This window comes from Peromyscus maniculatus, chromosome 4, assembly GCF_049852395.1.
Source record: "Peromyscus maniculatus bairdii isolate BWxNUB_F1_BW_parent chromosome 4, HU_Pman_BW_mat_3.1, whole genome shotgun sequence".
In the NCBI taxonomy this organism is placed as follows: Eukaryota; Metazoa; Chordata; class Mammalia; order Rodentia; family Cricetidae; genus Peromyscus; species Peromyscus maniculatus.
The window spans coordinates 137358168-137374930 of record NC_134855.1 but is presented as its reverse complement, the minus strand read 5'-3'; the positions used below and the strand labels follow the sequence as shown (position 1 = coordinate 137374930).

The following is a 16763-nucleotide window of genomic DNA, read 5'->3' as shown; positions in this document are numbered from 1 at the left end:
AGAAGGCCACTGCCTGTTCAGACACTGCTTTTGGAAACTGGAGGTTTCCTGTTTTTAACAAATTTGAGGAAAGGATAGCGATGGGGGTTATGTTCAAGATGGTAAGAGGAAGGAAACAGCAGCTCCTCTGTGAGAAGCCAGTGAAGGCATCAAATGGCAGGGGGTGCCTGTCAGCAGAGGGTGAGCGGGGGCACTGGTGTCAGAGCTGGGGAACACAGGTGGGGATGAAGATGACGGTAGGCACAAATGTGGTCACACCAGGCCCCTGCTGTGCTGCGAGGGAAGCCCAGCTCCATCCACAGAGAGAGGAAGGGGCAGACCTGTGGGCAGGGAGGACAGACAATTCAGAGACTATGGCAATAGTGTAAATGAGAATCAAAAGAATGACTGACTGCGGCAGGGGGGTGAAAAGGCCTATTGAAGAGAAATATGAAATTTTAAACATCAGGAGGAGGCAAACAAGGTTTGAAATCCACTGGGAAGGACTTTCTGTCTCAGGATGAAATTCTAGCAGGAGGCTACACAAATAACATACTTGTTCTCACTGCAGTTAGACTTTTGCACCCTGCTCTACAAGTTGGAATTTACAGAGGTTATGGCTAGGGCAGATAATCATGCAGGCAGAAATTAGGAAGCTGAGCGACCAATGCTCATTGTTTAGCCACTCGGGAAAAGGCTTCCTGAAGTGAAGGGTGGCTGCAGACCAGGCACCTTCAGCTTCTGTTGTGCATACACTGAACCCGGTTCACAAATGACACAGGACTGCCTGAAATACTCAAGGCAAAGGAGCCTGGCTGAGCCAAGCCCCTCTTTTTTCCCTGCCTAAGCAAATTTATGAAACAAAAGACTTTAAAAGCAAAAGCCCTTCTTTGGGTAGGCAGTGCAGGACATGTTTAAAGGGGGCAGTAATTGCGTATTGATCACCATTTAGGCAAGCTGCATGGAGGTGAACTTTGGAATATTCATTGGGCTCAAGTTCAGGCTTTTAGCAATCAATAGCTGTTTGGCCTGACTTTCTTCGGTTGACTTTATTTGAAATATTTATTCTACTGGAGGACAAGTAGTTTATCTTAGTCTTGTCTGGGTTCATCGGGTTGTCGATCATGCCAGGACCAATGTGAACACCAGCGTCCACCACCTGGGTGCCTATGGTCAGTGGCTGGGTCGTCTGCTGCCTATCTGCTCATGTGTGCCTGGGATGCTGAAGCAGTGTCTCCTGGTGTAGTTTTAATTAGCTTGTTCTTTATCACACCCAAACACTTCTGGAGTGAACACAGATTCCGAGTATAATTTTCTTTGCTCATTTTTTTTCTTTACTCAAATATTTATGAAACACCTAACAGGTGCCAGACATCTAGTCAAGAATGCAGAGACAAAGCTCAGCTCGTGGCTTCTGAGGAGGTTGGTCCATGTGGAACAGAAACAAGCAGATGAGGGATGAGGGCAGCCTGAGGAAGGCTGGGTCCTGCAGCAGAGGTATAGACAAAGGACAGGAGTGCAGTGAGGAGGTCTGCCCAGGGAGCAGGTGCTGGAACTGCATTTCCCGGACAGATAAAGAGGCGCGGGGGGGGGGGGGGGGGCACATTCAGGGGCTAGAGCAGGTGCACACCAGGGAAAGGGTGAGTGGGCTGCATCACAGCAGAAGCCAGCTGCCTGTGTGCCTTAGGAGGCAGGATTGAGAGATGGTGGGTGGGGCAGGAGAAAAGAGGAAACAATAGCAGAGGCAGAGAGCAGGGAGTAGTGTGTTGAATATGAATTGTCCCCACAGGCTCACATATTTGAATGCTTCGTCACCAGGGAGTGGCACTACTTGAAAGGATTAGGAGGTGTGGCCTTGTTGGAGGAAGTGTGTCACTAGAGGTGGGCTGAGAGGTTTCAAAAGCTCATGCCAGGCAGGACCAGGCTCGCGATCTCTTAGCTTGAGGATCACGATGCTACTGCTCCAGAACCATGAGTGCTGCCATGGTCCCTGCCGTGATGATAAAGGACTAAACCTCTAAAGCTGTAAGCAAGCCCCCAATTGATTTATTTTCAAGTGTCACTTTGGGGGCTGGAGAGATGGCTCAAGGGACCCAGGTTCAATTCCCAGCACCTACATGGCAGCTCACAACTGTCTGTAACTCTAGTTCCAGGGGATCCAACGCCCTCACACAGAATACATACAGGCAAAACACCAGTGTACATTAACTAAATAAATAATAAATAAATAAATCTTTAAAAAAAAAAAAGAGTTGCCTAAGACACAGGGCAAAAGAGCAGAAAGAAGACAGAGGTAAAAGGGGCTGAGAGTTCTGGTTAAGCCTGGGGTGCCTCTGGGACAAGGCCGTGATGTTCTGCTACGACTTAATGGGTCTTAAAATTCAGGAGTGAGGGGAAATTTGAGAGAATCATTACATCTGCAGGCTGTAAGGGAATCTCCTGTGTGACATGACCCTGACGTAGTCTTTTTAAAGATAGAGAAGAATGCAGGGCGGTGGTGGCGCATGCCTTTAATCCCAGCACTCGGGAGGCAGAGGCAGGTGGATCTCTGTGAGTCCCTAGAATCAGAGTCAGTGAAAGAAATATTCCCTGCCCTTAGAATTAGTGTCAAAAAGCCAAGAAAGACCAGTGAAAGAAACAGTTTGGCTCCGAAATCAGGGCCATCTCTGCCCCTAGCCCACAAAACTTTTCAATCCCTGGGCAGAAAAAAACTAGCCAATCCCTGGTTGACTCTGCCCCCAAGACATCCTATATAAACCACCCTGCTCGGTCAGTTGTGAGCTGTTCTCTCCACCCTGGTAGAGGCAGCTATTCTCCTGGACTCCTTCTTCCCAAATAAATCTCTTAAAAGAGTTTTGAGTGTGAAGATCTCCATTTACTGGTGCAGAGAAGAATCTTGCTGAGACATCCCATAGTGGACAGAGCAAGAAGGAGCTGAACAGAAGATCCTTGCTGAGAAGTCCCATAGTGGACAGAACAGAGGAGAGCTGAAAAAGTGACACTTTTCTCTGGAGCTGGAGGAGATTGCTACATTTCTGCAGGGGTTTCCCCTTCTGCAGAGTGAAGCAAAAGAAGCTATATCTTAGGCTGGAGAAATAGAGCTCTGCTGGGAAGCCCCCTTAAGTGAGGGCTGAGCAAAGCTCATTTGTAGCGGCTCTCCAGGAGAGGAGCAGGACCATCCTCTACCACGCCAGGTATAGACTGACTCTCCTGAGCAGTCAGAATACCTTCCCCTCCCTGCTGAGCTGTCCTAACAGCTCCAGGCCTGACTCCTGAGCAGTCAGAATTCCTTCACTTCCAGGGCTGAGCTCTCTCTTTGCAGCTCCAGCCATCAGAGCTGTCCTAAGCAGCTCAAGGTGTTGCCTGACTCCCCAAGTAGTCAGTATACCTTTCCCCAGAGTTGCAAAACTCACATTTTGGTGCAGAAACCCAGGACCAAACCCACAGAGTTGCAACAAGTTACTTATAAAAAGTCTCCCAACTAAAAAAAATCCCAGGGCCAGACTATTTTAGCACAGAATTCTACCAAACTGTCAAAGAAGAGCTAATACCAATACTTTTCACATTACTCCACAACAGAGAAACAGAAGGAACATTGTCCAACTCATTTTATGAAGCCACAGCTATCCTCATACCCAAACCACATAAAGACTCAAAGAAAGAGAATTACAGACCAATTTTTCTTATAAACAAAGATGCAAAAATACTCAATAAAAGACTAGCAAAGTGAATTCAAGAACACTCAAAAAGATCATCTACCAAGATCAAGTACACTTCATCCAGAGATGCAGGGTTATATGAAAATCAGTCAGTGTAATCCACCATATAAATAATCTGAAAGAAAAAGCCACATGATCATCTTATTAGATGCAGAAAAGGCCTTTGACAAAATACAACACTTCTTCATGATAAAAGTTCTGGAGAGATTAGGGACAAGGGACTTACCTAAACCAAGTAAAGGCAGTTTACAGCAAGCCTATAGCCAGCATCAAATTAAATAGAAACTCAAAGCAATTCCACTAAAATCAGGAACAAGACAAGTTTGTCCACTCCATGTCTATTCAATATGGTACCTGAAATTTTAGCTAGAAAAATAAGACTATTGAAGGAGATCAAGGGGATACAAATTAGAAAGGAAGAAGTCAAAGTATCATTATTTGCAGATGATAAGATAGTGACCCTAAAAATTCCACCAGGGTACTCCTACAGTTGATAAATACCTTCACTGAAGTGGTTAGATATAAGATTAACTCAAAAATAAACAAACAAACAAACAAAAATGAGTAGCCTTCCTATATACAAATGACAAATGGACTGAGAAAGAAATCAGGGGAGCAATACCCTTCACAATAGCCTCAAATAATGTAACATATCTTGGGGTAACTCTAATCAAATAAGTGAAAGATTTATATGATTAAAAACTTCAGTCTTTGAAGAAAAGAAATTGAAGAAGATATCAGAAGATGGAAAGATCTCCCATGCTCATGGATCAGTAGGAGTTATCATAGTAAAAATAGCCATCCTACCAAAAGCAATCTGCAGATTCATTACAATCTCCATCAAAATTTCAACACAACTCTTTACAGACCTTGAAAGGACAATTCTCAATTTCATAACAACAAGGATAGGTAAAACAATCCTGAACAATAAAACAACTGTTGGGGGGGTATCATCATTCCTGACTTCAAGTTGTACTACAGCTGTACTTCAAGTTTTTAGTAATAAAAACTGCATGGTATTGGCATAAAAACTGCCTGGTATTGGATAAAAACAGAAATGTTGATCAATGGAACTGAATAGAAGATCCAGACATAAATCCACACACCTATGGAACCTGGTTTTTGATAACGAAGACAGAAAGACACAATGGAAAAACTAAAGCATCATCAACAAAGCTGGTCAAACAATGTCTGCAAGTAGAAAAACGCAAATAGATCCAAGTGGATCAAAGACCTCAACATAAAACCAGACACACAGAACCTGATACAAGAGAAAGTGGGGAAAGAGCCTTAAATGCACTGGCACAGGAGACTACTTCCTGAACAGAACACTGATAGGCGCAGGCACTAAGATCAACAACTAATAAATGGGACCTCATGAAACTGAAAAGCTTCTCTATGGCAAAAAACACCATCGATAGGACAAAGGGTTAGCCTACAGAATGGGAAAAGATTGATTTTTTTTTTTTAACCAACTCCACATCCAATACAGGTTTAATATCCAAAATATATAAAGAACTGAAGAAACTAGATGTCAAAAAACCAAATAATCTAATTTAAAAATGGTATACAGATCTAAACAGAAATTCTCAATAGAGAAATCTCAAATGGCTAAGAAACTCTTAAATGTTCAACAATCTTAGCCATTAGGGAAATACAAATGAGAACTACTTTTAGATCCCATCTTATACCAATTAGAATTGCTAAGATCAAAAACACAAATGACAGCTCATGCTGATGAAGATGTGGAGCAAGGGGAACACTCCTCCACTGGTGATGGGAATGCATACTTGTACAGCCACTATGGAAATCAATATGGCGTTTCCTCAGAAAATTGGGAATTGACTTACCTCATGATCCATCTATACCACTCTTGGGCATGCACCCAAAGAATACTCCAGCCTACCCCAAGGACACTTGGTCAACTATGTCCACTGTGGTTTTATTCATAATAGCCAGAAACTGGAAACAACCTAGATGTTCCACAATCAAATAATGGATAAAGAAAATGTGGTACATTTACACGATGGAGTATTACTCAGCTGTTAAAAAAAATGACATCATGAAATTTGCAGGCAAATGGATGCCTACTAGACTAGTGAGGTAACTCAGACCCAGAGAGACAAATATGTTATGCATTCACTTATAAGTAGATATTAGCTGTTGAGTAAATGAAAATCAAGCTACAATCCATAGGCCCAGAGAGGCTAAGTAACAAGGAGAGCTCTTGGGGGGATGCATGGATCTCACCAAGACGGGGAAATAGAATAGATTTTGCAGATGGGCTGGGGACCAGTGGGGACAGGAGCAGGAGGGATCAGGTGTGTGTGTGGGGGGGGTATGGGATGGAGGGAGAGAGTGCAGGGAGAAACAGCTGGAATTGGGGAGCATTTGGGGGACTTTGTGGAAACCTAGTTCAGTGATGGGAGTAGATGCAAAGACCCATAGCCAAACATTATTTGGAGAGAGAGTCTAAATTGGAGGTCTCGCCTGTAGCAGAAGAGGAGTAAAGATTGTAGGAGGCAGAGGGCATGGAGGACAGATACCAAGAGAACATATGTTGGCCCACTGAATCAACTAAGCAAGGCTCATATGGGCTCACAGAGACTGAAGTGACAGGCATGGGCATGCATGGGTCTGTGCTAGGTTCTATGTGTAGGTTATAGCTGTTAGCTTGGTGTTTTTATGGAATATCCAGTGGCAGTGGGTGTTTCTGAAGAGAAATAGAGGGGGAGTGATTTGGGGGAGAGGGGAGCTGGCTGGGGGACCTGGGAGGAGTGGAGGGAGGGGAAACTGAGGTTGGGATGTATTGCATGAGAAAAGAATCTATTCTCAATTAAAAAAACATATATATATATTAGAAAAAACTCATTTTTTTCTATTAAAATCTATTTTAAAGGATAACTGATCATTTAAACAACAATAAAACACTCTTCAGTGGAATTTCCACCATATTCTGACATCAAATGTTACTGCAGCAGCAAGAAGGCCAGAGAGAGAAATATTCCTGTGGGATCCACAACATAGTTGGGAGGGGGCACTCCTGGGGTTACACACTACTGTGGGACACTGTCTTGTTGGATTTAGAGTTTCATCCCCACACCACCATTTAACCTTAACTGCCTCTTTTAGGCTCTGTCTCCAAGTCCAGTCAGCTAGAGGTGCCGGGGCTTCAGCACACAAGTTTGGTGGGCGAAGGAGGCAAGGCAACAGACAGCACATAACTTATTTCAGAACAGATGGTAAAAGACACTTGATGCTAACGCTAATTAAGGGGATGCTGTGGTGGTTATAGTATTAGGAATCAAGTTTCAGATCATAGAGCAATCCTAGGGATGAAGAAAGTAATTTCTTTATTTAAAAAAAAAAGGGGGGGGGGAAATTACTCAAAAGAACATGTGATCTGAAATTTCTTTAACTTTTTTGTTGTTATTTTGAAACAGGGTTTCTCTGTGTAGTCCTGGCTGTCCTGGAACTCACTCTATAGACCAGGCTGGCCTCAGAATCCAAATTCAGAGATTCATCCACCTCTGCCTTGCCAGTGCTGGGATTAAAGGAGTACGCCACCACACCTTATGTAATCTGAACTGTTTAAACATCTAAAATAACTTCAGAATGCACACAGTGAAAGCTCACAGGAGGAAAGGACAAAGGCCAACATCCATGAGAGCAGTCCCAGCTTCACTAACACCCTCAGTAACCGGCCAAACCAAAATATGAGCTGTAAGCAATAGGACAGCAACTCTACCGACCCACCACAGCCAAGCATCCTGCCCCGGCAACAGAGGGCTCTTCAGACACACAAGGAGGACTTGGGAGCAGGACTAATCTGGGCCCTCAACAAGGCTTCAAAATCAAGAAGGGTTCAGGTCACAAACAGTGTTTTCTCAGACCACCGTGTAGTTGATGCAGAAGACAGTAAGGGTAGGTAGCTGGAAAAGCACCGACTATTTGAGAACAAAACACTTCTAAGTACTTCATGAAAAATGAAATCAAAATGGCATCTGGAATTAAAGACAAATGAAAACACATTTCAGCACGAGTGAGTACAGCCGCCTGATGCTGCTGTTGAGGGGATTTATGACAGTACACATGTTAGAAAATAACAAAGCCCTCAAATGAGCAATCTCAAATTTCTACCTTGAAAAGTCAGGAAAAGAGCAAATTAGCTCTCCAGAAGTTACAAAAGCAAAGAAGAACCAGGACCAGAGCAGAAACCACCAAAACAAAAAACACAAAAGGGGGAGAGGAAAATGGTTAAACAAAAACTGGTTCTTTGAGATCAATAAAACGGATAACTAGTCACACTGATCAGAAGAAAAAACAAAACAGAAAATCAAACCCACAAATTATCAAGCTGAGGAATAAGCAAGTCTATCACTACAGTCTACAGACTTAAAGGAAGGGTGAGAGAAGACTCCCATGCAAGGACATTTGTCAACAGACAAAAGTGAGACACAAAGCAGTCGATTTACTCAGAGAGAAATGGGTCACTGGAACAAATAAATCACCACCAGGATTAAAATGTTTTCAAAAGACTACTGTGGCAATGAAAAGCAGAGGGCAGAACACAATGCCTGCAACACACACCTGCCAGGAGACCATATTGGTCATGTATGAAGGACTTCTATGGCAGTCATAATTGTTATAACCTCCTACCACCAAAAGGGCGAAGGATTTGAAGAGAACTGACCAGCAGAGACATGTGGAGGTCAAAGTGTGCACTCAGACACCCAACACGCACCGCTCCCCATAAAGAAAAGCAAATTCCAATTGCATGAGACTCCTGCCCAATGTTTACACAGTAGCACAGCTCCACTGAGCAGCTGACCAAGTGCCATTGAGAAACCAAGACTCCTGGAGCTCACATGCTGCCATGGGATTCAAAAATGGCATCATTTTGAAAGCAGTCTGGCAGCCCCTTAAAAAAGTACACACCAATCACATGACTGAAACACTCAACTCCCCAGTACTGACCCAAGAACAATGAGAAATATGTGTGCCTAAAGCCTTGCACAAGAAATGTTCATTCCTAGCCGGGCGGTGGTGGCGCACGCCTTTAATCCCAGCACTCGGGAGGCAGAGCCAGGCGGATCTCTGTGAGTTCGAGGCCAGCCTGGGCTACCAAGTGAGCTCCAGGAAAGGCGCAAAGCTACGCAGAGAAACCCTGTCTCGAAAAACCAAAAAAAAAAAAAAAAAAAAAAAAAAAAAAAAAAAAAAAAAGAAATGTTCATTCCTAAGGGCTAAAAACTAGATACAAATGTACATTAACAAGTCAATCAACAAACTGGCGGATTCATGTGATAAAATACTACATGGTGGTGAAAAAGGAATAAACTACTGATACATATAGCAAGGATAAATCTGAAAAGAAATTATATTAGGTGAAATTGGTCATATGCCCCACCAATCCCCACCAAAAGCACATACTGCATTACTCCATTTAAACTGAATTCCATAAAATGAAATCTAATATATAATGGCCAGAAAGCAAATCGATCGTTACCTAGAAACAATGCGTCAGAGAGGATTTATGGAGTGAAAGGGTACAAGGAAACACGTGGTGTGATAAAGACAACTGTCATTACGCAGGTGGCGAGGGTGTGGAGGGTGGGTCTACACACGGCAATACTCATCAAATAGACACTTCAAATATGCGCAATTTACCTTCGACTGAGGAAGAGCTATCAAGTCAGACAGAAAGGCTCAGACAGGTCTGCCACCACCTCCTGTCAGCTAATCTGCTTCTACCATGGCACTCTGTTTATGAAGTGGTACCGTCCAGCCTGCAGGGCTGGGGAATAGATTGCTTTGTGCCTGTGAAGCATTTGTCTGGTTCCCAGAGAACAGGTGCAAACTATCGGGATCCATCTAAGACAGAACAGTGATATTTGGCTTGCGGGGGGAAGAAGACAAGTCCACTGTGTGTATCCATAGCTCCGAACACAGGCCATCTTCAGCCCCGCAGCAGCAGCACAGCTGCCCTCCAGGCCTGCGAGTGCTTTCCTCTGCCTGACCCTGAGAGACTGGAGGCTAGAGAAGACTCTAGCTCCTGAAAGACGGCGGAGGACGAGAATGGAAGTGCATGTTCTCTAAGACAAAACAACAGGAGAGCAGGGGCGAGAGCAGGGAGCCAACACCCAAGGCCCAGGCTGCCCTCTCTGCCCATCCACCTGGCCACAGCCCTGCTCAATGGCCCACTGAGCCCTACTCTGCAGACAATGGCATCACCCTCTCGGTCACATTCTCGAGTCAGGAAAACCTTACTGAAATCTCTCAGAGCAGAAAGCAACCAAACAAGAACAGTGATTCCTGGACGGATGTGACTGTGTCCTCCGGTCCTCTTTTCACCTTTACAGTTAATAACCGAGATGGGCTCACTGTGTTTCTGCTACACAACCCCGGCTGCACTGAACACATCTCTGGGGAGCACGGTGGTCTCCTCTCTTCCTAACTGGAACAGGGTTTACTACAGAAGTAATAAGCCTCATGTCAACATTTTCAAGGAAACTGACAATGTAATTCTTCCTGTCCCACTGGCTTTGCAGTTCTTAAAGAGCACCGAACTGTTCCCACACAAGGACACACTGGTGAAGAGTGCCTGCTGGTGGTGCCAGAAGACGGTTTGGAGCACAGGCTAAAATTAACCCAGATCTATTGGATTCTTCTATTTGGAGCAGCTAGCCTCTCATCAGAGAGAGCCATCTGTGGGACGGAGTGAGTGGCAGACCCGGCTCATTCAGGGCACCTGGGGCAGTGACAGAACGGCCTCCCCTTCCTGCCACACTCCAAACTGCCTATAACTCTGCAAACCGCCCTCTGATCCACCACATCCTTAAACAGTGCGATAAACTCAACTCCTCTGAGGGTTAGCTCCCCCTCCCCTTTTTAAAGTATTTCGAGACAGGGTTTCTCTGCATAGCCCTGGCTGTCCTGGAACTTGCTCTGTAAACCAGGCTGGCCTCAAACTCAGGGTCTCTGCCTCTCAAGTGCTGGTATTAAAGGCATTCGTCACCACACCCAGCTTTGAATTTTTTCACTCAACCATCTCTGTAAAAATACCAGCTGGCTCATGCTCCTACCACAATTCTTCTCCTGTCCACCAAAGGCCACCCCACACCCTCTCTGCTCACCAAAGGCTATCCTACATTCTCTGCCATTGTTCTCAATTCTGGACCAAGACGGAGGCCAGGCATGGCACACCTGTGTATCAGGGCCACTTCTCTCTCCCTGTCAATGCCATGCTGGGCACTGCCCAGGGCCTCTGCACCTTTTGCCCCACCCCATTCTGTGCTCAGCTATCAGCTATGGGAGCACATGGGAAATGTGTTTTTTCTTTCTTTCACTGTGGCTCCTATAGGATAGGATGGCTGCCTGCTGCTTCTATCACACGAGACTCACTCTCAATATGACCACAACAATTGTTTCTTCTTTTCCAAAACGTCATTTGTTCTTTGGCAGTGAGAGAAGCACAAAATACACAAAATACCCTTCCCCCCCAACACACACATTGATTCCGTCAAGTACTGTGAAACCCAGACAGCATACGAATGAGCAAAAGGCACCGGACCACTCACCTGGGTGGTGGGGGGAAGAAGACAAAGGCCTGAGAGGTGAAAACTGGGTGGAACGAGAGCTCAGTCCCATCAACATCTGCTGAAGGCTGCCTTGAACCTGGAGCAGAACGGAGGCAGGAAATGCCATCCAAACCACAGCCCAGGAGGACTTGGGAGATGAGGGAAGACAGCTGAGAGTTCAAGGCCCAAAGAGGACAAAGCCAGAACCTGTGCTGGCTTTGCGGGCACAGGCGGAGCCTGGAGCTGCCCCGCAGCTTGGTCTTCCTGAACCTTGAGGATCAGTATCACAAACACCCACAGGCTGTTCTGTGCTCTTCATCTTCTACAAAGGTGGCAGGGAAATCCTGGGCTAACCACTTCAGGTAAGAGGTGGTGGAGTATTCACTCCAGGGTCTTTAAACAAGTTCTCTCCTCTCTGTGGCCTCTCTGCAGGGATTTGTTAGGAATTCCGCATCAGTGGTTCTCTAAACAGTAAGAACATTCTCCGATTTTCTGGCTCACACAGAGAAGAAAGCCAGATGAAAGCCAATGTACATCTGTTGTACACGAGAAGATCGGGTCCCTGCTCTCAGAAGCTCACAATCCAAGCTGGGTCTGATGGTGCACGCCTTAAATCCTAGAACTAGGGAGGCAGAGGCAGGCAGATCTCTATGAGTCCAGACTTGCCAGGACTACAGAGTTTTAAAAAAAAAAGCCTATAATCTAGCTGGGGACTCAGATAACCACGCTGGCCATCCAGTAGTGTCCAGCAAAGGGCTCCACACCCAGCAGTTACGAGGGCGGAAGATCAGGCTGGAGAAGTAACACGAGCAGAAGGCTGCCATCGTGAGGGTCAATCACGCACACCAAGGGTGCTGCTATCAGAGGAAACAAGGGTCTGGGTTAGAGCAGGAGGGTGCGAGGGTGTGTGTGTGAGGGTGTGTGCATATGAGCACATGCGCCTGCTCATGTGCATAAATAACTACCTTCCTGGTGCTCCTTGCTTATCTATAATCAGAAAGTTAAAAACTTTCCTAAGTACATATGGGAAAACTGCTCCTCTTAATAGTCACTGCACTAGGTATAGTAATTACTCAGTGTCTGCCTTTCTCACTAGTCTCTCTCTCTCTCTCTCTCTCTCTCTCTCTCTCTCTCTCTCTCTCTCACTCACTCACTCACTCACTCACTCACTCACTCACTCACTCACTCACTCACAGGTTTCTCTGTGTAGCCCTGGCTATCCTGGAACTCACTCTGTAGACCAGGCTGGCCTCTCAGAGATCCACCTGCCTGTCTCCAAAGTGCTGGGATTAAAGGTACACACTTTCACCACCACCCAGATGCCTCTAACTTTCTTAAGGGCAGGAATCTTGTCTTGTTTGCCATATAGGCCTAGCACTTAGCATACAATTAACATAGTACATAGTATCAATGTGTTAGTAGCTCTGAGTGGCCCAACTTTATAAAATAGGTTCCCTTAAAATCCTTGAAAGTTTAGCATGATTTCTCTTACTTTTCATAAAAATAAGTAAATAAGGTCAGAGGCAGGAAATTTAAAGCAACTCAGCAAATATCCAGAGCTTGTAGATGAGAGGCCCGTGTTCCAAGTCCATAATCACCTCAACTCCAAAGCCCATCCTCCCACCCGACCCCATGGACTGCCTTCTGTGCGAGCTGGCCTCTCCAGGAGTCCAGAGACTAATGGAATCAAGTGAAAATTCATATCCAGGGGCAACGGACCCACAGAAAGCTTCCCACCCTTCTAGTGTTCCGGCATCCTAGTTTTGATGGGCTTTCTCTAGACAGAGGACAACTTAAATATAATAGGGAAAATTTTCCTTCCCAAACTTTCCATTTGGAAGTCAGAAGGAGAAAAACAATGAGAAACAAAGAGCATGGACAAGAGACAAAAGGAAATGCTGAGTCTGTGAATACCGCTAATTAATTCAAAAGATGGAGTCACAGCAACGTCAGCACTGAAAACTGAGAGGTAGATCCGAGAGGTACAGGCTCTGGCTCCAGTCCTTCGGAGCTCTTTAATTAGCCTCCCAGAACCTCAGCATTCCTGTTTGAATAATCCCTATTTCTGGTTATTTATTCAGCTCCCCACTGCTACACATTACGGAGCCATATGCCGCAGGAATTCATCACTTCATGTCGGCACTCAACCATCCACAGACACTGGCAGTTCAGGGCTGTAAGAAGCTTAGGGGAAGTCCCTGTAGAGTGTAGCTTGAAGGTTAGAACACCCAGAAAGCCAATACTGTGAGTGCTGTTGCTTGAGAGACAGTGGTCACTTCAATAGAGGACTGGCAATTCGAAGGGTCAGAGATAAACAATCTTAAGAAAGGAAAGCCAGAATCAGCTCAACAGTACAGGCCACTGAATAGTTTTCCATAATTCTCTCTGCACTTTAAAAAACAATTTGCTTTTAAAAGCAATTTCTCAAAAGATTTTCAATCAATCCAAGGTCTAGGATACACTGGATGACACACATACCTCAGCCCTCCACAAGCCTTTTAAAGAAAAGGAATTTTAGAGATACGGACATTGATAATCCCCAAATTTTTTAAAACACAAAACTGGTCATTGTGGAGTTTGTCATGATAACAAAACATTGGAAATGGCCGCAATGTCAACAACAGAAGAATGCTATGTAGGATGTACCCTGTGTCCCTCAAGTAGTCACTGCATTCTCATGAAGAAAAAAAGAAACAATATGGAACATTAGAGTGTGACAGGACTAAAATGTTTAAACAAAACAACAACAAACCAGCCGGGCGTTGGTGGCGCACGCCTTTAATCCCAGCACTCGGGAGGCAGAGCTAGGCGGATCTCTGTGAGTTCGAGGCCAGCCTGGGCTACCAAGTGAGTTCCGGGAAAGGCGCAAAGCTACACAGAGAAACCCTGTCTCGAAAAACCAAAAAAAAAAAAAAAACACAACAACAACAACAAACCTAGAAGACAGTGTCCACCCAAAGACAGGCTATGCTCGGGTCACAGAGCGGGCATCTTCGCTTCCGGAAGGAGGAGCCTGACACTTAGCAAGCACAGTGCCTAACAACATGCTAATAGGAAACAGACTGGATGCCTGCAGTTTCAATTACACTTAATAAATGCATGCCAAATTAGTAAGACATTTTCATAGACATAGCTTTGCTCAGAGTTGTCACTGCACGTGACTAGAGGTTTCAAGATGGCGGACCCTGGCTCAGTTCCATGAATTCCATAAAGATTAGAACACTACCCAGTGCCTCTCAATTTCAAAAGCTGTCCCTTAGAGGTCCTCCACTCTGGTCACCTCCTCAGAAACTCTATTTCCTTCCCAGGGTCAAGTATTTCCTTCACAACATTTCTCAATAACAGTCATCAAAACAAAGCATTTGTTTCCAACTGTCAGATTCCGTGGAGGAATCAGACATGGGAGCAGTGTCACCTTTAGAGACTAGAACAAAAATAAAAAGATACATTAAAGAAAGCACTAAACCCAAAGTTCTAACCATCCTTCACATTTTCATATTCCCTGTGCTTAGGCCCACAGCATGCAGAATTTATTACTGAATGAATACAAATAAATACTTTGCTGTCAACAGCAGAAATATAGATAGAGGGGTCTATGGAGGCTACAGAGAAAACTGAGCTAAGTTTTAGAACAGTGGTTCTCAACCTGTGGGTCACGAACCCCAAAGGAGTTGCATAGATATTTTTGCGTATCAGATATTTACATTATGATTCCTAACAGTAGCAAAATTATAGCTATGAAGTAGCATGGTTGGGGTCACCACAACATGAGGAACTGTATTAAAGGGTCGCAGCATTAGGAAGATTGAGAACCACTGGTTTAGAAGGTTATACTTAGCTTTTCCCAAAACCAACAGAACAAAAGAACAAAGACATGGCCCTTCAAGGTAGTGGCCACATTACCAACTGACACCCAGCACACAAACAATATACACCTTTGTTCACCAATCCTCATTTCAGAAAAGATCAGACACATTAGAACACATCCCCAAATAAACATTGCTCTCAACTAATGGGAAACTCAAGTGACTAATGGACCACAGCTACACACCCTAAATCCAGACTAGCAGTGAGGGGCAAACAGAAAGGCGCCAGTGAGGAGGGGGGCAAGCTCACAGGCAGCCCCAGAAGCATACCTGAGCATGAGGTTCATGAGCTGCAGGCCCTCGCCCTTCAGGAAGCGCTCACGATTGGAGCTGAGCATCAGGCAGGAGCAGAGGGCGTCAAACAGGTTCTCCATCATCTCCTGCTCCTCCGCTGTGCTGGGGTTGTGTCTTTTAAACACCTGCCAAACACCGAGAGCAGAAAGGAGCCATCAACGAATGCTGTTTCATCATCAGCCACCATCCAACATTTTCCAAAGCCTGCCTGTCATGAATACCCCACCAAGTAAACAGAACTCTCCAAGGAAGCTCTCGCCAGGTTCCAGTTTAAAGAAACAGTTTTCTGACCTGTGGGCACTAAATACATACATACCAGTTCATATAAACACACTAAACACTTAGCCGAGCACTGGGTCCGTGAGTGACTGACAGCTTCAAGGGGGCAGATCAACTAAACAAAACAGCACCCCTCAACCCTCTTCCACTGCGAACTATGACAGAAACAGACAAGCCCCTAAGGGGCAGACACAGTGAAATAGAAGGGGAACACCTCTGAAACCACAGTTCAGGTCCAAAACCAACTCTGGCAGAGACCCCTACATCCTTGCTCCTGCACAGTTCAACCCCACCAGCTCTCTTCGCCTTCTAATGCCCACAACCCAGAGGAGTCAATCCTATCTCATGTGAAGAGGTGCTGCTTCTCAACAGGACTGCTGAACCCCTCATTCAGTAGTAGGGGCTCAAAATCTCAGGAAGGGATCTGGGCGGGTCTGCATACTAGAGCTGAGCAAAGGCTGGGAGAGCGCCTCTGAGCCCTGTAGGCAGCAGCCCCATAGGATCAGTGATCGCACAGGATAAGGCCGAGCACCTCATGGGGACCGGAAACAGGAAACAGCTTCACACCACAAAGCCCCATTTTTAGGGTAGGGGCCGAGTCACTTTAGGCTGGCACCACAGGGAAGCTGAGTGCAAACTGCCATCCCAGACACTCAACACTCTCCAGCCTGTATCCAAATGATCTATTTCCAGTGCTGTTTTGGATAACACAGATGAGGTTTGTTAGAAGAAATCTCGATGGCATTTCCACAATGCCAGCAGGCTAACGTTTCAACTGGATTTACATTTCTTTCATAAAGCAAATGGCAGTTTCCAGTTTCCCACTCCTGCCTGCAGTGCCACAACCGTCCCTACTGTCCCCATGACCTCAAGCCCGCTGTGCCGGAAGTGGCTCTCCCTGAGCTCATCTAGAGCCTGAATGAGCAGACTCCTTTAGGGGTGGACCAAAAGGAAGGAAGGGGACAACGTCGGGAGTAAGGCAAATGAGCGTAACTGCTCTTTCTGGCCTAAGGACACAGAGGAAAGCTTGCTGCCTCTGGGCTAATAGT

General features: G+C 45.4%; 1 protein-coding gene across 3 annotated transcripts in view; it reads right to left on the bottom strand.

Annotated features, from left to right (window-relative positions):
* Ctnnbl1 (catenin beta like 1) overlaps positions 1-16763 on the bottom strand; it is a 171611-nt gene that overhangs the window by 67345 nt on the left and 87503 nt on the right. For all 3 annotated transcript variants that reach the window (XM_042276680.2, XM_042276681.2, XM_042276679.2), the window contains exon 10: positions 15412-15560. In XM_042276680.2, coding sequence (XP_042132614.1) covers positions 15412-15560 — 149 coding nt within the window. The remainder of the gene's footprint in view (positions 1-15411; positions 15561-16763) is intronic.